The sequence below is a fragment of the Haliotis asinina genome, chromosome 3 (assembly GCF_037392515.1).
Source record: "Haliotis asinina isolate JCU_RB_2024 chromosome 3, JCU_Hal_asi_v2, whole genome shotgun sequence".
NCBI lineage: Eukaryota > Metazoa > Mollusca > Gastropoda > Lepetellida > Haliotidae > Haliotis > Haliotis asinina.
This window is the reverse complement of record NC_090282.1, coordinates 34,051,457-34,069,356: the sequence shown is the minus strand read 5'-3', so window position 1 is coordinate 34,069,356 and position 17,900 is coordinate 34,051,457. Positions and strand designations below refer to the sequence as shown.

At 38.0% G+C, this 17,900-nt stretch overlaps 1 protein-coding gene across 1 annotated transcript in view; it reads right to left on the bottom strand.

The window, feature by feature from the left end:
- The window catches only part of LOC137277845 (cubilin-like), a 29,416-nt gene extending 12,526 nt beyond the window's left edge, over positions 1-16,890 (bottom strand). The window contains exons 1-11 of the mRNA XM_067809810.1: positions 16,797-16,890; positions 6,513-6,594; positions 5,709-5,833; positions 4,998-5,147; positions 4,334-4,418; positions 4,031-4,158; positions 2,978-3,121; positions 2,166-2,247; positions 1,757-1,887; positions 963-1,109; positions 364-457 (exon numbers count right to left, since the gene is read on the bottom strand). Of these exons, the coding sequence (XP_067665911.1) occupies positions 364-457; positions 963-1,109; positions 1,757-1,887; positions 2,166-2,247; positions 2,978-3,121; positions 4,031-4,158; positions 4,334-4,418; positions 4,998-5,147; positions 5,709-5,833; positions 6,513-6,594; positions 16,797-16,863 (1,235 nt within the window). The 5' untranslated portion in view covers positions 16,864-16,890. The remainder of the gene's footprint in view (positions 1-363; positions 458-962; positions 1,110-1,756; positions 1,888-2,165; positions 2,248-2,977; positions 3,122-4,030; positions 4,159-4,333; positions 4,419-4,997; positions 5,148-5,708; positions 5,834-6,512; positions 6,595-16,796) is intronic.
- Positions 16,891-17,900: the final 1,010 nt, after the last annotated feature.

Here is a 17,900-nt window from a genome sequence, read left to right as displayed (position 1 = left end):
ACAAGCAGAATTCTTCAACACAGTTCTCGCTCACGTACATTTCGCCGGCGGTGACGCCATTGTGATGAGTCTGTGGTTGTCCCCGCTAGCGTCAAAAATGAAGTGGACGGGGCTTATCGGCCCGGACTGGGTCGGCCTATCACATACACATATGTAGATATATATGCCTAGGATGATTTACTTTCGAACCACAGACCAAACAGGAATCACGATCAGAAGTGATTCATCCCGTATACAAAAATAAGACATTTGAAAAGGGCCAGTCATTGCATTAACATGGTCCTACCATAGAAATTCTGATGGCTGAGAACCCAAGTAAAGACTTTCTAATTCACGTCTAGGAATAGTAACATTGAGACTTACAACAGAGAGATGTGTGGATATCCCGGGGACGTAAGAACCTGTTCTCTTTCGGTTGCAACCAAGGTCTGATCACACGAGGCCGAAGTTGGGTTGGCTAAGATTTGAAAGAGACCCACGTAAATAGGCATCAAACAGCAAAACAGAAAAAGATTAAATTGCTCTGTGTTTACGACATGCTGCTGTGTGTGACAGAGGCTTAAACTGAAGGGCATTTTCCTTTTACCTGTTGGTCTGTGATGTGGTTCAGCTGGGGAGGAAGGACGTTGGACCCAGTCGTACAATGCATCTGACTGGATTGTGCATATTAAAGAAAGCTGTCGAGGTGTTTGAACTGATTCACATTATCCCACATCATTCAAACACATTGTGATGTTACTGGGCGTCAGGTCAGCAACGCTTGTGACCGACTATTAAAAGTGAACAGTCAACATTATCTCTTTCTGGTGTTGGTTGTCTATGCCAGTAAACTTTATATGATATTTTCGGAACATGACAGAAGGTCACTGTGAGATGATATCTGCACTAAGGGCTTAAGCGAGGAATATTCTTCGTTAAGTAACGGTTACTGTGTATTTTCACCAGATATAGAGAACACCTACCTTGTACCAGACGATATCTGACATAAAAACCTTGGCCTTCGTTGACGTTGTCTGATGTGAAAGTGATTGACAAAGTGCTACCCACGCTAACGAACGTTTGTGACGGGGCGCTTGAACCGCATATCACTTCGTTTGGCTTTGACGTGTCTGCAAAAAAGGTATCGAAGGGACATGAAAATAATAATAATAATAACAATAATGAGAAAGATTCATCATCCAGTGGGGGCTGACCCGAAGCTGGTTTTCTTACTGGGTTACAGACAGCCAGGAGGAAACTTTCAGTTCACTTTCGCAGCCCAGTCAGCCTTCTGTCGGTAGTCAAACCAATCTTACTGGAGGTGGGACTTGCCCCAGGGGAAGGCACAGAACCCGACCAAAAGAGAAAAGTAAAGAGAGAGAAAAAGTAATGCAAACAAATAACCAGAACAGTTATAACGAGCCTCTGCAGACCCAGAAGACCAAAGCTGTCCTTAAACGTTAATAGCAGAAGTTAATAGTCTCATGCCTTATTCCATCGGGTACCCATTTTCTGCTGGGTGAACAGAGGCAATTTTGAACAAACTCACTTGCCTAAAGTGAGACCACTTCTATCGTATGTGCATCGTATAGGGACAGGACAGACGTCAAGTAAACTCTCAGGAGCTGTCACAATCGTAACCCATCTAAGGACTTTCCGCACCCACTGTTGCTTAACTTCTACTGATATGTGACCTGAGTTTGTGTACAGGATCATACACCACCAAGAGTTGTAATATAAAAGAAAGAGACACAAAACAAAGAGTAGTAAAACTTACCAAGATAATCCACTTCAAGTCTGTCTCCTTCACAGATTGGAGGTGTGCCTGATATACCCACTTGCATGACCTCGACCTCTACAGTCCTTTGAGGATCATTACTCGATATTGTCCAGCTACACGCTAGGTTACTAAGAAGAACACATTATCATGAATCAAAGGCTCCCTCGGAAGGTGCATCAAGTTATCAAAGTCATACAATTATGACATATGTGAATTTGGAGTCGTTCATTTACTATGAATCATAATTCGTTCAATTTGATGGAAAGTTATGATTTTTCAAAGTGGATTGCTTATAGTGGATCTAATATGTTTTTATTGATGTATGGTTATAGTAGGAATCAGTCATTCAGATTTACAATTTTGTTTATCGACCACATCAGTACGACGTGAAGAACCTATTACTTACCTGTAATAATTCGGATAACCAGGTGATACAAGGTAGGAATCGACATTAGTCGCTACCAGTTTCTCATTTCCGCAGTCAGAATCTGGACATAAAGAACTAGCAATGAAAAGTATACATATTGTGTTTTCACACACTCAAAACCAAAAATGGCAATGTTGGGTGTAGTGTTGAGGTAGTGCTATAGATACATCCACTTATTTCACAGAACGTCATGTTTTGAGTTTAACCCTGTAACGACATGTATACGTAATTTTCTACACAACTTACAAAATTAACATTTAATGTCAAACTCTTCACAAAGACTGGAACAATGTACATCAAAGTCTCAGATTTACTAACAAATTTTCAGCTATTAGCTTCAACTATTACATGTCATCAGAACAATTATTTTCATTATATTAGACTTATGATAATATACAAAGACTACTAATAGTTCATATGTACAATGCAACACATCACACTTTTGATTCCCAGTTTTCTGAGAGACTGAAGGTACAAGTGGTCGCTAGAAGCTAAAAGTGACGCTAACATTTCACCCAACCCTGTTACCACTCACTCCTGTGTTTAAATCAATAGAATATGATGTGCGATATATTACTAGCAATACCAAGTTTTATCAATCACATATTTTCTTTATTTGTGGGTAATATCAGCATAGAACATCATAACTATTCAAAATTAATTTTATACGTTAAATTCCTATCATAGATACATCCATTTCATACATCATACATAAACCGAACAATTTGTCTGTGGATAGCATAAAATGTTCACAAAAACTGGTGAAAAATGAATGAATTCGGCATACTCACACGGAATGCTCTTGAATTTGATCATAAAACCCTTGGTTTCCTTGATACGGTTGGAGTTGAACTTTATCTGTAACCTCGAACCGCTGCTCTGATATGACGGTGTCATTTGGCCACAAATTGTCCCCAGATCATGGTCGCCAAGATCTGGAGAAATGTCATTATATTAGTTGCGATGAAGCTCAATGAAACTTTGTAATCTTGAATCATTTATGCTCAGTTGCTAGGTATAATTGTTTTGCATGTTGAGGTCCTGCAGGAGAGGTATATTATGAATGTGTTTTTTCAGACCTGCTGCGTATACTGTGGTTTATATGTCTATTCTTGATAGGGCAAAGAGACTGGACACGCGAGAAATAAACACTGAACCTATTATCAGATATCAAAAGTCAGGTAACTCCAGTCTATCTTTACTTATTAAAGTACCCCAAACACCTACTCTTTTCATTATGTAAGAAAATTCAGTAATCATTCTGTTTCTTGTTCGGACAACATTTCAAACATGTAGGTATTTTTTCAGAATTTTTTCAAAATATTTCAAGAGCCTACTCTGAGAAGCCATCAAGAATACAGTACACAATTTGATTTCATTGCATTAATTACTTTGCACAATATACTGTTACTTTTGGATTAGAAATTAATTACTAGTACATCTCATCCAACTATATGTATCCTGTATGCATAAGTTCGTTTGCTAATTTTATGTTCAGACACTACGGAAATGGTGTACCTTTTCAAAAAGATACTTTGAACACAATCAATGGAATGCGTGTTTTATCAACGGTGTCTACGGTCTCTTTACAAAATTGATAGCTACATTCATTTTCTTTATTTTCCGCTAGTATTAAGTATGGATGAGGCTTTAAGTTACTTCAATGTGAACACAAGTTTTACATCTTGTCCCCACATCATACAATATTGCTTTATATGGCTTAATGATCAGGCCCTCTGTCCACACCCACTTTCAGTCCCACAAGAGACACAATGCAGGTCCAATGCAGGTATAGTTATTAGATACACGCGTGTAGAGAAGAGACATGGGATACATCCACGTACTGGGATCAATGATGGTAATATTATCGTCTTCACAACTGATAGAGTTCTCAATATGCATGTCGACCACGTCTATCTGTATCCGGTCAGTCGATTGCTCTGCCTGGATGCTGTAGGTGCAGGACAGGTCACTGAAACAGTCACAAACAAATGTATTTAGGGGCTGGCCGGTTATCATGGGAAAGGGTCATGATACGTTCGATACACGTCCTAATAAAACACGCATATGTTATAGAGTACCAAACATATCCTGACACCACTATAGAGTCGTATAGAAGTGTGTATAGACATAGCTGAAAGACATACTGGAAATATCCAATGGGGTACCCAGGTGATATAATGTTTTGGAAGGTACGGTTAGCCACAAGATCACGGTCACACGGTCCACTGCCTGAAGCAGAAAACATGAACACTGGTACACATGACAAAAGCCAAGCAATGGATGGAAAATAATAGTTTATGATATGATGTAAAAGAGCAAAAAGAAGTCAATGTATTTTAAACCTGTTGTTCGGTGTCTATTGTACAAATACGTTAACTTTACATTTGTCATGGGAGCTATCAAAGAATCATTTTTTTATTTTAATAATATGTAGTCAAAGTTAAATTTATAATTATGTAAACCTATCAATCAATAAATTAACTAACATTCGGTCTTGTGTTGTGAAAATCAATTCCTTAGACACCATATATTGAAACGGGTCTCGGTTATTCGGGTGTACACATTTCCATAATTTATAGTGTATACTATGGATTCTAAGAAAGATTTGGGTTTGAAATTAACCTATGAAAATACACTGACGTAGCATATTATTCTCGAGACCTAATCACATTTAGTGATGGCCATCCTATTCATCCAAAACGGCTCTCATTTTGGTACAGAGATGTACAGAATGGAGAGTTTCCGGACCAATCGCTTCTGAACATAATAAGTTAATTTACTCGACTTGCAATATTCTGATGTACTCACGCTGTCCTTGGTAATAGCGTACTTGGAATCCTCTGTTCTCGAACTTTGAATCAGTGCGGAAGAACAGGAAGTAACTGTTCGAATCGGCAGAGTAGTATCGAAGATCACTACACCATTTGCGTACCAGCCTCGCCTCAGTAGCAACTGGACCTGTAGGAATAAATAGACGCATTGTCAGTGGGTAACTCTTTACATCAGAAGTGACTAAAGTTTCGTCCTACACTACATGCATTTAACTGTCCATGAAGTAATTTTGATCATACAACAGGTCACGTCCATGTCGATAGTAACTGAGGACTTTGGAAAATATGTCAATACTAATATAATGTCAGTGTGCTTAAACAGAGGGAGACAGAAAGTATATGGCGCTTATCAACGAGACACCATTGCTAAGGCCAACCCACGATCTGCTAACACGCACGTATCCCACATTTCTGGAATCATGAAACACAGTGTAAACACCTTGATAAAACGGGCCTACAAATACGTGACGACAATGACTTAAAATATGAAGCAAAGAAATTTTCAACAAATGTACCTTGTTAATGTCAAATAATATCAATCGTTATCAATCATGCTTAAAATCTATGTATCATAACTATTTCATTCACGAATGCAGCAACAATATTTTGTCTCCTAAAGAGGCATCAAAGCAGTCCTCAGACAGCTGACGTCGTGACTATTCATATTACTCTGTGTGATTTATCTTACCTTCAAACAAGGCAGCAGTGTCTTTATCGCAATCAATCGTAGCATGGATCATGGAGTCCAATGTTTCCAAGACAACCACCTGACTTGGATCTGTTGCGCGAATATGCCATGTGCACTGGAGGTTTCTGCAAACAAAATGGTTTTACACGATCAACCATAATCTTTTTATGTCAACCTTCCACTTTATCCGAGAACCGTACGTGGGCCTTTCACTTAGCTATTGATCCAAACTGTCCCACATGTTGTTTTTCCAATAGTGGAGTAAGAGTTCTGACATAAATTGTCTCACCCATAGGATACGATACATTTAGAATGTGTAGGGCAAACATGTGTCACCACGAACCTTGATAATTAAAATAACGTCAAACGAAAGAATGACCTCTTGGTGTTGATATTTTTTCGTTTATTTTTTCTATTATTTTTCAGCAAACAACTATCATCCTGTTATTGGAAGAATAAACGCAAGACTTGACATGAAAGTGACGTAGATTAGTATCGTACTTGTGAAAATATTGACCTTACAGATGAAATAGCGTCTGCTTAATTGACAATATCCCATGTATGTCGCAACGTAGTGTATATCACATTCACAGTCCCTGAACCAAACTATTTCCCCTTTCGGCCAGGTCTTTCTGTGCTGAAGCAAGTCTTGTTTTTCTTCAGGTTCAGAATGTCCACCCATTATGTCCCATTACTGACAACCTTTTCTGACTGTAGAAAATGTACGAATTTGGAACACATTTTATCTTGGTGATTTCCAGGTACTGGTACAAGTTACTATCGTTAGATATTTGACATACTCACGCAGGATATTTCAAGGGGTATCCTGGCGAGGTGAAAATCTGGGGAATGTCCGTTGCATTCAGGGTTTCATAGCACTGTGCATCTACATGAAAAGAAAACAGTTTTAGACAAGTAACTGGTACTGCACATGTACATGCCATTCCTCAGCTGAATACAGATTGAAGAGTGGGTGAGTGAGTTTTACGCCGCACTCTGCACTATTCCAGATATATGGCGGCGGTTTGTATGTAATCGACTTTGGACCAGACAATCCAGTGACAAGCTGCTGGAAATACGAAGAGGATGAAGTGATTAAGTGAGTTAGGCAGGATATTCCTGATGCATTACGGCAGCCTGTAAATGTGACTGAAAAAATAAGCAAGGCCAGAATCCACACCAGTATGGTAGAATCTTTTCCATAGTCATAAATAATTCCCACTGTGTGATTTCGAATATAGAATATGAAGCATTTGTCTATGGATAACAAAGGTGATGACAGCTGACGTTCTCTTAAAAGCAAGCTTACCCTGCTCCCGACACAAATACATGGAACTGCACGATTTCCCGAATGATTTTGTTGTCACGGTTACAGTGGCGTTGGTATGTTTTTTTTATGTGGAGATTGTAGGTAGAGTGCTTAATGAAGGAACTTGTCTTGTTACTTATAAAAACATGAGTTAATAGCTTGTGCACACGTGGCGACAGCATTTATAGACGCAATCAGCAAAACTACAACAAACTATCATCCCAGCATATAAGAAGCCGTATCCTTAAAGAGAATCTCTTGTACATATGTATGTACCTGAATGCAACATAAATTGAGTGTGAGTAGGATATAGAACATTAATATTAGTGCAATATTCGTGTATGCACGTGTATGTGTGGGGCTGGGTTTGTATCTATCTCTAACTGGCAAAGTATCATGCTGTAAAGGTTTGTGCAAACTGAATGTCAATATCACTAAAGGTTATGATTATTACAAACGGAGGGAAATTAACCAAACCAGAAATCGGGTTCTGTAAACATCGGAAGCGCTGTTACATCGTAACAAAGTCACACAGCAAGCGCAACAGTTTATAATTGCTGTTTTACAAAACGTATGGAAACCTATTCCATTGGAATCATTAGGTTTAACACTTTTCCCCAGATTTTCGACTTTAACATTCGTAAGATTTTGCTTTATGATGCTGAATTATGGGGTTTAGAAAACGGTGGCACAACAGAGAGGGTGAAAATAACTGGGTTTTGTATGCCAAAACATACGTCTGTCTTTAGGGTATTATTTCCTTTAGTGAGAACAACGTGTGACTATATGAGATCATTTCACATATGATCTAAGACAAGGGTAACAATATATGTAGTCTTACATACATGGTAAGCTTAAAAGCTTAATCAAAACTGTTAATATAACTGTCACCGTTCGCATGTAGTTCTTATAATATTCTGATAAGAAAACTCGAAACTTTCATATGAAGCTAATGCATAAATAACAAGTAAACAGACATTAATTCCCCTGGGACGCCTGCTACACAGCTTTAAAGCACATCCATCCTTCACCACGTACTTAAAACAGATTATTGGCCACATATTACACTCAAAAAGTCGGAATACCTACTAGTCACGTTTAAACAACTCCATTTGTAAGCCCACTCGAAAAGCAGGTCGGGCTTGGAGGAAAATAGCTGTGTTGCACAATGTTGTGCAGGTGAATAATGGTACGTGGATGAACAGGTCACTGATATTGCAAAAGACCACAGACGTCTTGAATAAGGTTTCTAATGAACAGGGTCTCCTTTTACGAAGCAATCTTTACTAATTTTAACCTTAACTCTCATTCTTTAACATTGCACGACAGTTACCTTAACGACTTCCGATCACCTTAGTCCTGTGTGAAAGAAGGCCCTGATCTTTATATTCCCCATTACACCTGTCTTCCAGAGGGACACACTTGTGCAATATGTTATTTTTTTCTGCAGATGATATCTGGTGTATGATATGTTATGCTGTGCACAAGCAGGGAAAGTTATTAAATCATTGAAAAGTTATCCTCAGTTCACGACAAGAAAAATGTGGAGGCTTAGGTGCAAGAATGTATTATTCGTTTAGGTCCTGCTATTATGTTGTCCACTAACGGACGTGTGCTTCTGCTAGAAGGTTGTGCCTGCGTGTGTCCGTCCGTCATCATAAACATGTGCAATTGCTATTCACTTGCCCGCATGAACAAAATTGGCAACGCACAATATAGGTCAACATCAACATAAAAAATTATTTTTGATGATGCATTAAATTTTGCAATGTGTCTACCACTTTATTTCTGAAAGAGTTTAATGATGCATCCAATACTGCTTCTAGATCGGACATCTTCTGAGTCGCATAAAACCTTCGTAAAGGGAGAATGTTCAACTACCTCAAACGTTGCAAAATATGAAAACTGAAGTATGGAGCTGTTGGAATATCTCTTGACGTGAAATGAAAGTTGTCTACTGGAAAGTTGAAATCATTTCTTTGTCTAAGAGCCTTGTGGTGAGTTGCGTTGTCACTTTGAATCTTAAAACATAGATTTATGTGCGAAAAGTTGAGGCAGTCTCACTTGCCTCCTTGAATTACAGTTGAGTGGGTAAATTTGTGGAAGGTAACTGCTAGTTTGAGGGTTATGAATGACGCTAGACCATGGAAATACCTGAATCTAAAATTAAACTTTTGGCCAAAATACCTTTGTTTTTGCTCAACCAAACGGAAAATATGATATATATGTTTAGACCACAAGCAGTGATAGTGGAGATGCCGACGTCTGAATCTTTGTCAGGGGAAGTTAAACATTTCACATGATGTTCATGTGTGGTTATTGATAAATGCAAGAATAGCTGACATACAATGTATATGGTAGACATGCTGTTGCCGTGGTCACCCGTTTGAAAAATGGTATTAAAAAACCACTGTTTCCATGCACAATATGACAATACGTCATGATTGGTAGACTATATTATGGCTCGCATAGGGAGACGTTCTCTGGGTGGTACATTATGAACTGTGTTTGAACAGGCTGCCTTAATCATTTGCCCATCCCTACATTTCAACCTGGTTAACAAACGCATAATGTAGAGTCATGCACTAAGTCGTTATTTAAGTTTATAACCCGTTTACCAGTTCGGTCATTTTGATTAGTTGAAGCATCAGAAAAGGCCTAACAGCAGATTTAACAAAGAAACCAAAGGCTGTTTTAGCCTACGTTATGCTTAATTTGAACTTGAAAACAATCTTTTGTTCCCGGGTTAGATCAGATAGGCCTTAATGTTTGTTTCTAGTTTTGTTAACATCACACGTGTCTTGTTGATTTCTGCAAAGTCATTCAGGTATTATCATTTTATCACATCAGTAAATAGGTAATTTATGTATTTTCCTATCCATTTCATCCATCATTCCTTGTATGTATATATACACCCACTTTAAACACCTCACTCACATGTGGTCATTCTCGCTCGTGTGTTGTCAGTATGCCTTGGGACTTTGCACTTGTGTTTCTACTATTGGCTCTGTGTGAAGAGAAAAGAAAGAAAACCTTATTGACAGGCAGATGAGGGTGTATAAAATGGTTCACACCAAGGGTCTGAATTTATGTTGAATGAAAGATAACCAGTTTATGCCAAGTCCCTTATATTTACATTTCATATAAAATTTGCAAATGAAGGCGATGCTGTTTGGCGCTTTGATTGATGTTAACACCTTTTGTTGTACATCCCATTCTTGTCTAAGTTCTGATAACCTCAGAACTTCCCAACAGGAAATTATATTCTCTCTAACTAAACCCACGCACAGTGGCATATAAAAGCACTATAATATACAAATAAACGCAAATATACAGTCAGGGTGCTGAATACTAGGTAAATGCATTATTATTATAGCACAATTCATTAAAGTACAATTTCAATACATCTGACAAAGTCTTTTAAAAATAGCGATCTTTTCTTTTCTTTATTGAAATTAAAGTCATTCAGAGATATAACCTGGGATATGCATCCTCCGCTGTTGAAGGAGAGTTTCATATTTGAAAAGGTAATGGAATTCGTTCCCAACAGAAGGATAATCACAAAGTTACCAGAGTCTGCTTTCTCTAAGGATGTTGTATCAGGGTCCTGTTTCGATCAGTATGATGTGATGACTTAAATCTGAGAATTGGAATAAGCACTCTTTGGGGAAGGGAAAAGGTTGTTTTCAAAGCATAAATTGTTTAAGACTTTGATATAAGTTTCCTTTCCAACAAGAGGCCAGTTCATATGTTTATAAATATTGATTTTACTTTAAGTATTGATTCTACTCTTGAAACCAATAATTCTGGTGAACATGGGAATGGGTAATCATGTATTTCTGAGAATCGACAACTATATATATCTCATCAAACCAATTAATTATTGTTCTTGAAAACCTATGTAATAATGATCTATGAGTCTAACAAGCTTATTATATTCAAGTTTTTATCTCAGACCACACCTTCAGGTTCAGAAAATGCATTAGACTGTCATAGTCATCATCATCATCATCATCAGCAGCAGCAGCAGCAGCAGCAGCAGCAGCAGCAGCAGCAACATCAACATCAGCATCAGCATCAACAAGCATTTGGAATGTAACGTCTCTGAAGTCAGGTCTGATTTTTCATAGTTATTTTCGGGTGTATCTCCTACCAACAAGCCCCCAATCGCTACAACACTCACACCCTTTAACTCTTTAACTCTTTAAGTACGCGAGACTCATTCTTAACAAACTTAACATTAGATAAGCTAAACAGATCAAATGAACTATTGTGTACGGTCTCAACACAAGGTCGGGTATGTACGAGTATGTGCCGGGTATGTATGTAGATATTCCCCTGACGACGACACGGGTGTGTATGGCAATACTAGCCACAATCTCTACAGCTGTACACGTCATTGAACATTTGAACCATTTACATGAACATCAACCATTAGAAACATATTACTTGTAAACAATTACATTCTACACAGTTGTTTTGTGCATTGCATTTCATTGCCTCTTCTGAGGTTTTACAACCAATTAGTACTTTCCAAATGGATTATTCACCACTAACTCAAACACGCTTCCCACATGCCTAATGCGTTTTGCTGTAAATCTGAAATCACCCATTACAGTGGATTTTATATGAATTTTAGGTTCCAGATTTTGTGACCAGTGCCAGTGACAGTATGACAGAAAATCCTAGTAATATGCGTTCTTTCATATTTGTCGATATCGTTTCATATTTGTTCTCCTCTTCATCAAAATGTTGTAGCTGATCAACAAGCAGAAGCACTGGCTGATGTCGGTACAAGGACTTGGGTTGTATTGAACCATCTGTCTGCATAATTGACCTATCCAGTCTCTCAATCAAGAACAGGCGCAGGCGTCGTTCGCGAAAGTGGTATAATTCTCTACATAACACCACTGAACAGACCTTGAAATTTGACAACAAGGGTTAATTAAGAACGTTGGTTACATCCCTGTTGTTCAAAATGTTGCAATAAAACTGATTTACTTGCGCTATTGTTTGTTTCGCTGGAGACAATTGACTTCTGGACATTTACAACAGGTGTTATCACTTTAAGGATTTGACTGTTGTAATATTTAAACAACTTTAACTTATGTTAGATAACGATCAGTTAGTATCCCCGTTTCGCTTATATTGTTTTTATATCATCAAATTAAATGTTTGTCAAAGCAATATTTATTCGGCATGCATGGGATACGATTCAAAATGTCTTACTAATTCCAGGTATCAGTGAAACCGATACTTGAAACTAAATACATTACTTTCAACGTGTAAGAAATAGTCATCTCTGCTAAATACAGGCCGCTGGAAATGCGATGAGAATGAAGTGAACGAGTTGTTTAATCAGTTGGCTCAGAGAACCACGGCATTTTATACATGTCCTATTTTCAAGGAGGCAAATCAGTGACATCAATAATGAGCAAGCTTAAGGATCCACACCAAACTGAAAGAAATATTACTTTCCCCATAATCAGATACAATCTCCACTAAGTGACTTTGGATACAGCATAAACATATGTCTGCGGATAACAATCAAAGGTGATGACACCAGGTGTTCTCATAAGAATGAGTTTAACGTGACGTAACGGTGGATCCCGTCACAATTACAAGGAACCTCACGATTTCGCGAATATCATGTCACCGATCCGAACCAGTCAAAACAATCACAACAGAACAGCATCAAACGTTTATTGTATAGGCCTTCACCTGCATGCAGATTGTATACCCTTCTGGATGACATTCTGAATCATTTAGATCAACGTTTAAATCAACTGTCTATCTTAAAGAAGGATGACACATATTGATTTCTCATCTTCACCAGTGGAAAAATACTAGTATTGCATCAGCTTTTTTAAAAAAAAACAACACTATGGTTTATCAAACACATGGTACAGCGCCATGATCTGCATGCATAATGAAGGCACAAGTGCTTTTGGCATGGTAACAATGACGTTGGTATACTATTTTGATATGGAGATTGTGCTTTATGAAGATTAGTAGCCTCGGTCTTTGTTAGGAGCATGGCATATCTTGTTACTTATAAAACATGAGTCAACAGTCTGTGCACACATAACGACGGTATGTATATTAGCCATTACAACTGCTGACACCATCAGCAATACTAAATAAGGCAACACACTGATAAGACGCATAACAAATCTTTTAAATATGCAGAATGTCTTGCACACGTCGGAGTTCAACCTTAAGCGTGTGTGTGTGTGTGGGGGGGGGGGGGATTTAGAACATTCACGTATTCATGCAATATCTGGTTGGGGGACACAAGCTTCAACACTACGTACCAATAAGTCTAACCTTACCCGTCGTTTTCAGTGAATACTCTAGACACTTAGCTATCCCACCACCCTATTGAATAGTGAACACACCAAGTGTACAGGTGAAACCTCACAACAGTGGAAATTGAATGCCGGCATCAATAAGATAAAGGTTACAGTTATTACAAACGGAGGGAAATTATCAGAACGAGAAATATAGTTCTGTAAACGATAGAATGAAGGCACTGTATCGTAAGAAAGCAACACCGCAAGCCAAAAATATAATAATTACTGCTGTATAAGACTTGAAATAAAATAGAATTTGGTCTTCCACTTTCTAACTTCTAAATTGCATTCTACTCCAGTCATTACAAGTATAAAGAATTATTAGTGATTATTAAATATTTGTATAAGCCTTGACTTATCATACAATTCTTTCAAGTTTGCTTTATGGTGAAATGTGTCCTATACTTTGGCATAGCGTGGACATCTAGGGAAAGCTTCTTTCGCCGTAAGAACAGTTTAGGCTAAATAAAAAATGTGAAATGTTTCTCGGGCATCGGCGCGTGACTTTTATTTGTGCGCGTAACACTTTTTTTTATTTCCATTTGAAAAAAAATGACTTTGCCGCGTGCAGATCATCCACTGTAGGAATGAACGTCTGTAACAATGAGTGTAACTGAATCTACTACTCATTAACACATGCTAAACTTTCCAAGCTGTATTTTTGAGAGAAAAAATAAAAACGTGTTCCTCTCTCGCTACAGTTTTTTTTTGTCTCAAAAATTGAAAAAATTACTACTGCCCTCGGCACTTTTGAAAAACATGTGCCCGAGACACATTCAAATTTTTATGCAGTCTTTTTTATCTGACGGGAAGAAATATGTTGCAATACATGTAATTCAGCAGCATATGGCAAGTGTGGTAGATTTCCCTGAAATATTGAAGCAAATTGATATTAAGTACTGGTTAAACTTATTGAGTGTGGTTCCAAACATATTTCCGAACAAATGTTATAATATCATGAATATCTATGACAGAAATGGGGGAAAGGATTTCGGTGAGAAACCTGAAAGAATCAGTATTTCTGAATGGATTTGGTAATTCATGGCATGAACAGGGTTTACAGTCTCACTCATTACTCTTGTTATCAATTACAAAAAGGCTTAAAGATATGCCCATGCAAAAGAGGAATGAAAAGTGGAAGGAAAACCGTATCGCTCTGGTTTAAATGTGAGAAAATGAAAAATAGGACTCCCGCCCGTATTTAGGTTTTATAAAAGAACATAGGATGTGAAATGTGTAATCTGAATGTAATTGAAGACGAGTACCATTAACACGTGTATATATATATATATATATATATATATATATATGCGGTGTTGCTTTCTTACGATACAGTGCCTTCATTCTATCGTTTACAGAACTATATTTCTCGTTCTGACAATTTCCCTCCGTTTGTAATACCTGTAACCTTTATCTTATTGATGCCGGCATTGAATTTCCATCATTAGTGTTTTCACAAACCTTTATGATAAGATAGTTTACCAATCAGAGATACCTACCTACAACCTACCTAGCACTACTTACTTGCATGTCCATGTCATTCCTGTTTGTGTACATAAAATTACAATCCCCATAATTCAATGTTCTGGAAAATATGGGCTGATTAGTTTATATATTTGCAGTGCTTTCTGATTTTTCACTCCTTGTAAATTACAATGACTGTTTCGCTCATTACGAACGGTCCAAACCATAATGCATGTCAATCTCCATCGAGTTTTTGCATGATTATTGGAATTGAAATACATCAGCCACATGCATGTATAACATACATTGTCTGTCAACAACTAGCAGGTTAGTATGGAGACACGGAATATTATCTTCCGCAGGTACCATTGAATGTGGGAGGAAGATGAATAGTTTGGGAGATTCATTAAAACAGTGGAAAAATATACAGTTGTGAAGTTTCACCTGAACACTTGGTGTGTTCACTATTCAATAGGGTGGTGGGATAGCTACGTGTCTAGAGTATTCATTGAAAACGGCGGGTAAGGTTAGACTTATTGGTACGCAGTGTTGAAGCTTGTGTCCCCCAACCAGATATTGCATGAATACGTGAATGTTCTAAATCCGCCCCCCCCCCCCCCACACACACACGCTTAAGGTTTAACTCCGATATGTACAAAATATTCTCCATATTTAAAAGATTTGTTATTTGTTATGCGTCTTATCAGTGTGTTGCCTTATTTAGTATTTGTGGATGGTGTCAGCAGTTGTAATGGCTAATATACATACCGTCGTTATGTGTGCACAGACTATTGACTCATATTTTATAAGTAGCAAGTATATATATACCTGGATCACGCTACCACATCCAGAAAAAATCACATTCTTAAACATTCTACTAACTGACCACTTGTTATACATCAAGTTGTATTTCTGTAATGTAGGTCTCTGACCTCCTGAGTGGGGAATAAATTTCATTGGGTCATTTCATTTATATTCGAAGACAAGGACTACGATATAATTATGTATATTTAAGCAAGGTTATTAAAATCATTACTTTTTATTTAAATCATTGACTGAAAACATAGTTGCATAACGTTCCTAACAGCACTGTCCTGTTTCAGATCTCACGATCTCAATCCGATGCAAAAAATGAAACAGTTAAGGATATACATGGAAAACCGGTTGTGTGAATATTGCACTTGCTATGAGACAGAAAACGAATATCAATCAGAAGGTCTTCTCACAAAATAAAATGCTATACAATATAGATGTGCTATTTTCTAAGATATGTTTATTTCTGTTGTACTCACTGCTATGGTATGTGTATAGGTAATTTTGGCCTATGGTATTTTCACTACTACCGTATACACGGAGTTGCTGACAAAATACAATGACAGTAACTATGTCTATGTCTGACTACAACACTGGTTGTTAACAGATTCCTTATGCTACGTGACTGTAGTAATTGGCTTCGCATAAATATGGAAACTGTTGGCGATAGTACATTGTGTATCAGTGGGGACAAACGTGTCGGTGGATGTAAAAACAGAATCTTAACCTGTTTCTGTTCCGTTGTTGTGACACGTTCACATTTGCGCATCGAGTTGATGTATAAGTAACAAGTAAACATACAATAATTTCAGAGGAGTTAAATCGTATTATTTTCGATCATGCCGAAATAAACCAATGACAGTGGTTTAGATGTCCAATGCCCTCAGATGCCACCATATCACGGTTATAAGACTTATTCAGAGCTACAAACAGACTGGGGTCACTGTAGATAGACCAAGAAGTCTACGTTCAAGCAGCATAACGTAAATAGGTACCTCAATAATTAATGAAGGAGAGAATCGTTGAGAAATGCTTGGCATTTGTTTGTAGCAAACGAGACGCCTGAATAACCCAATCACAAAATCGTAACAATCATATCACAGAACATTCAAATACATGTGCTGTGGGCAATATAACACTGACACCTACCTGCTGTTCGTATTCCACAGAAGAGACAAACAAATGTCAGAAGCACACTGCTTAAAAGCACATCCATCCTCCACCACACACCTGGAAACACAGATTATTGGCCACGAAGAACACTCAACTAGACGGGTCGAGAGTGAGTCGGAACAGCCCTATTTATAAGCCCACTCGAAAAGTAGGTCGGACGGGCAGGTAAATGGTGCGTCCCAGATATTGCGAAATACCAGAAGCGTCATTAAGGGAGGTTTCGAGTGAATAGATATTTTGCAATCGCCAGGACACCTGTACTGAAACTGGGACATACTTTACATCTGGAGCGTGAAATGTTATTCTATATCTGGTTATCATTGGTTCATGACAAGAGAAGTGTTGAGAATTAAGTGACAGTGGGTATTTCTTTTAGATCATTCTATTACACGTTTGTACTTATGCTACAAGTGTGTGTGTGTGTGTGTGTGTGTGCGTTCGGGCGTGCGTGCGTGCGTGCGTGCGGGAGGTTATGTATGTGTACGTATACGAACTATACACATTACGAAATGACACATTTTCATACTGACGTTTGTTGATGAAATGATGACTCCTATAAAGACTTGTACAAATACCGTTTATGTTCACATAGTGAAGCAATTTTATCAGTGAGGAATTGAAGCATTTTTTCTCGCGTGGTTATTGATAAATGAAAGTATACCGAACTGACATATACAGTACACTCACTGTTGCCATGATCACCTTTTGTAAAATAAAATAACAATGTTTAGATTCACAATATGGCGATACATCATTGGCTGAATGCATTACGTATGTCTGGCATGGCGACACGTTCTTTGTGTACTCTATACGAGGGACGTGTTTGAACAGCGGTGTTGACCATTCATTGTAAGCACATTGTCCCCAGATACGGCTGCGCAGTCCTTCATTTGAACCTGGGGTCTTTCCCTGGGACAGTAGGTCATCCGTGTCTGTTATAGCGAACGCATGATATTCATTCAGACTGTCCTGAACTGGGTCGTTATCGTTGTTGTGAATCAGGTCGAAGGCGGTGGATGGAAATGCGATCGATACAGATAGGTAATTTGTATATTAATTGGAGATGATTTCTTCTTTTTG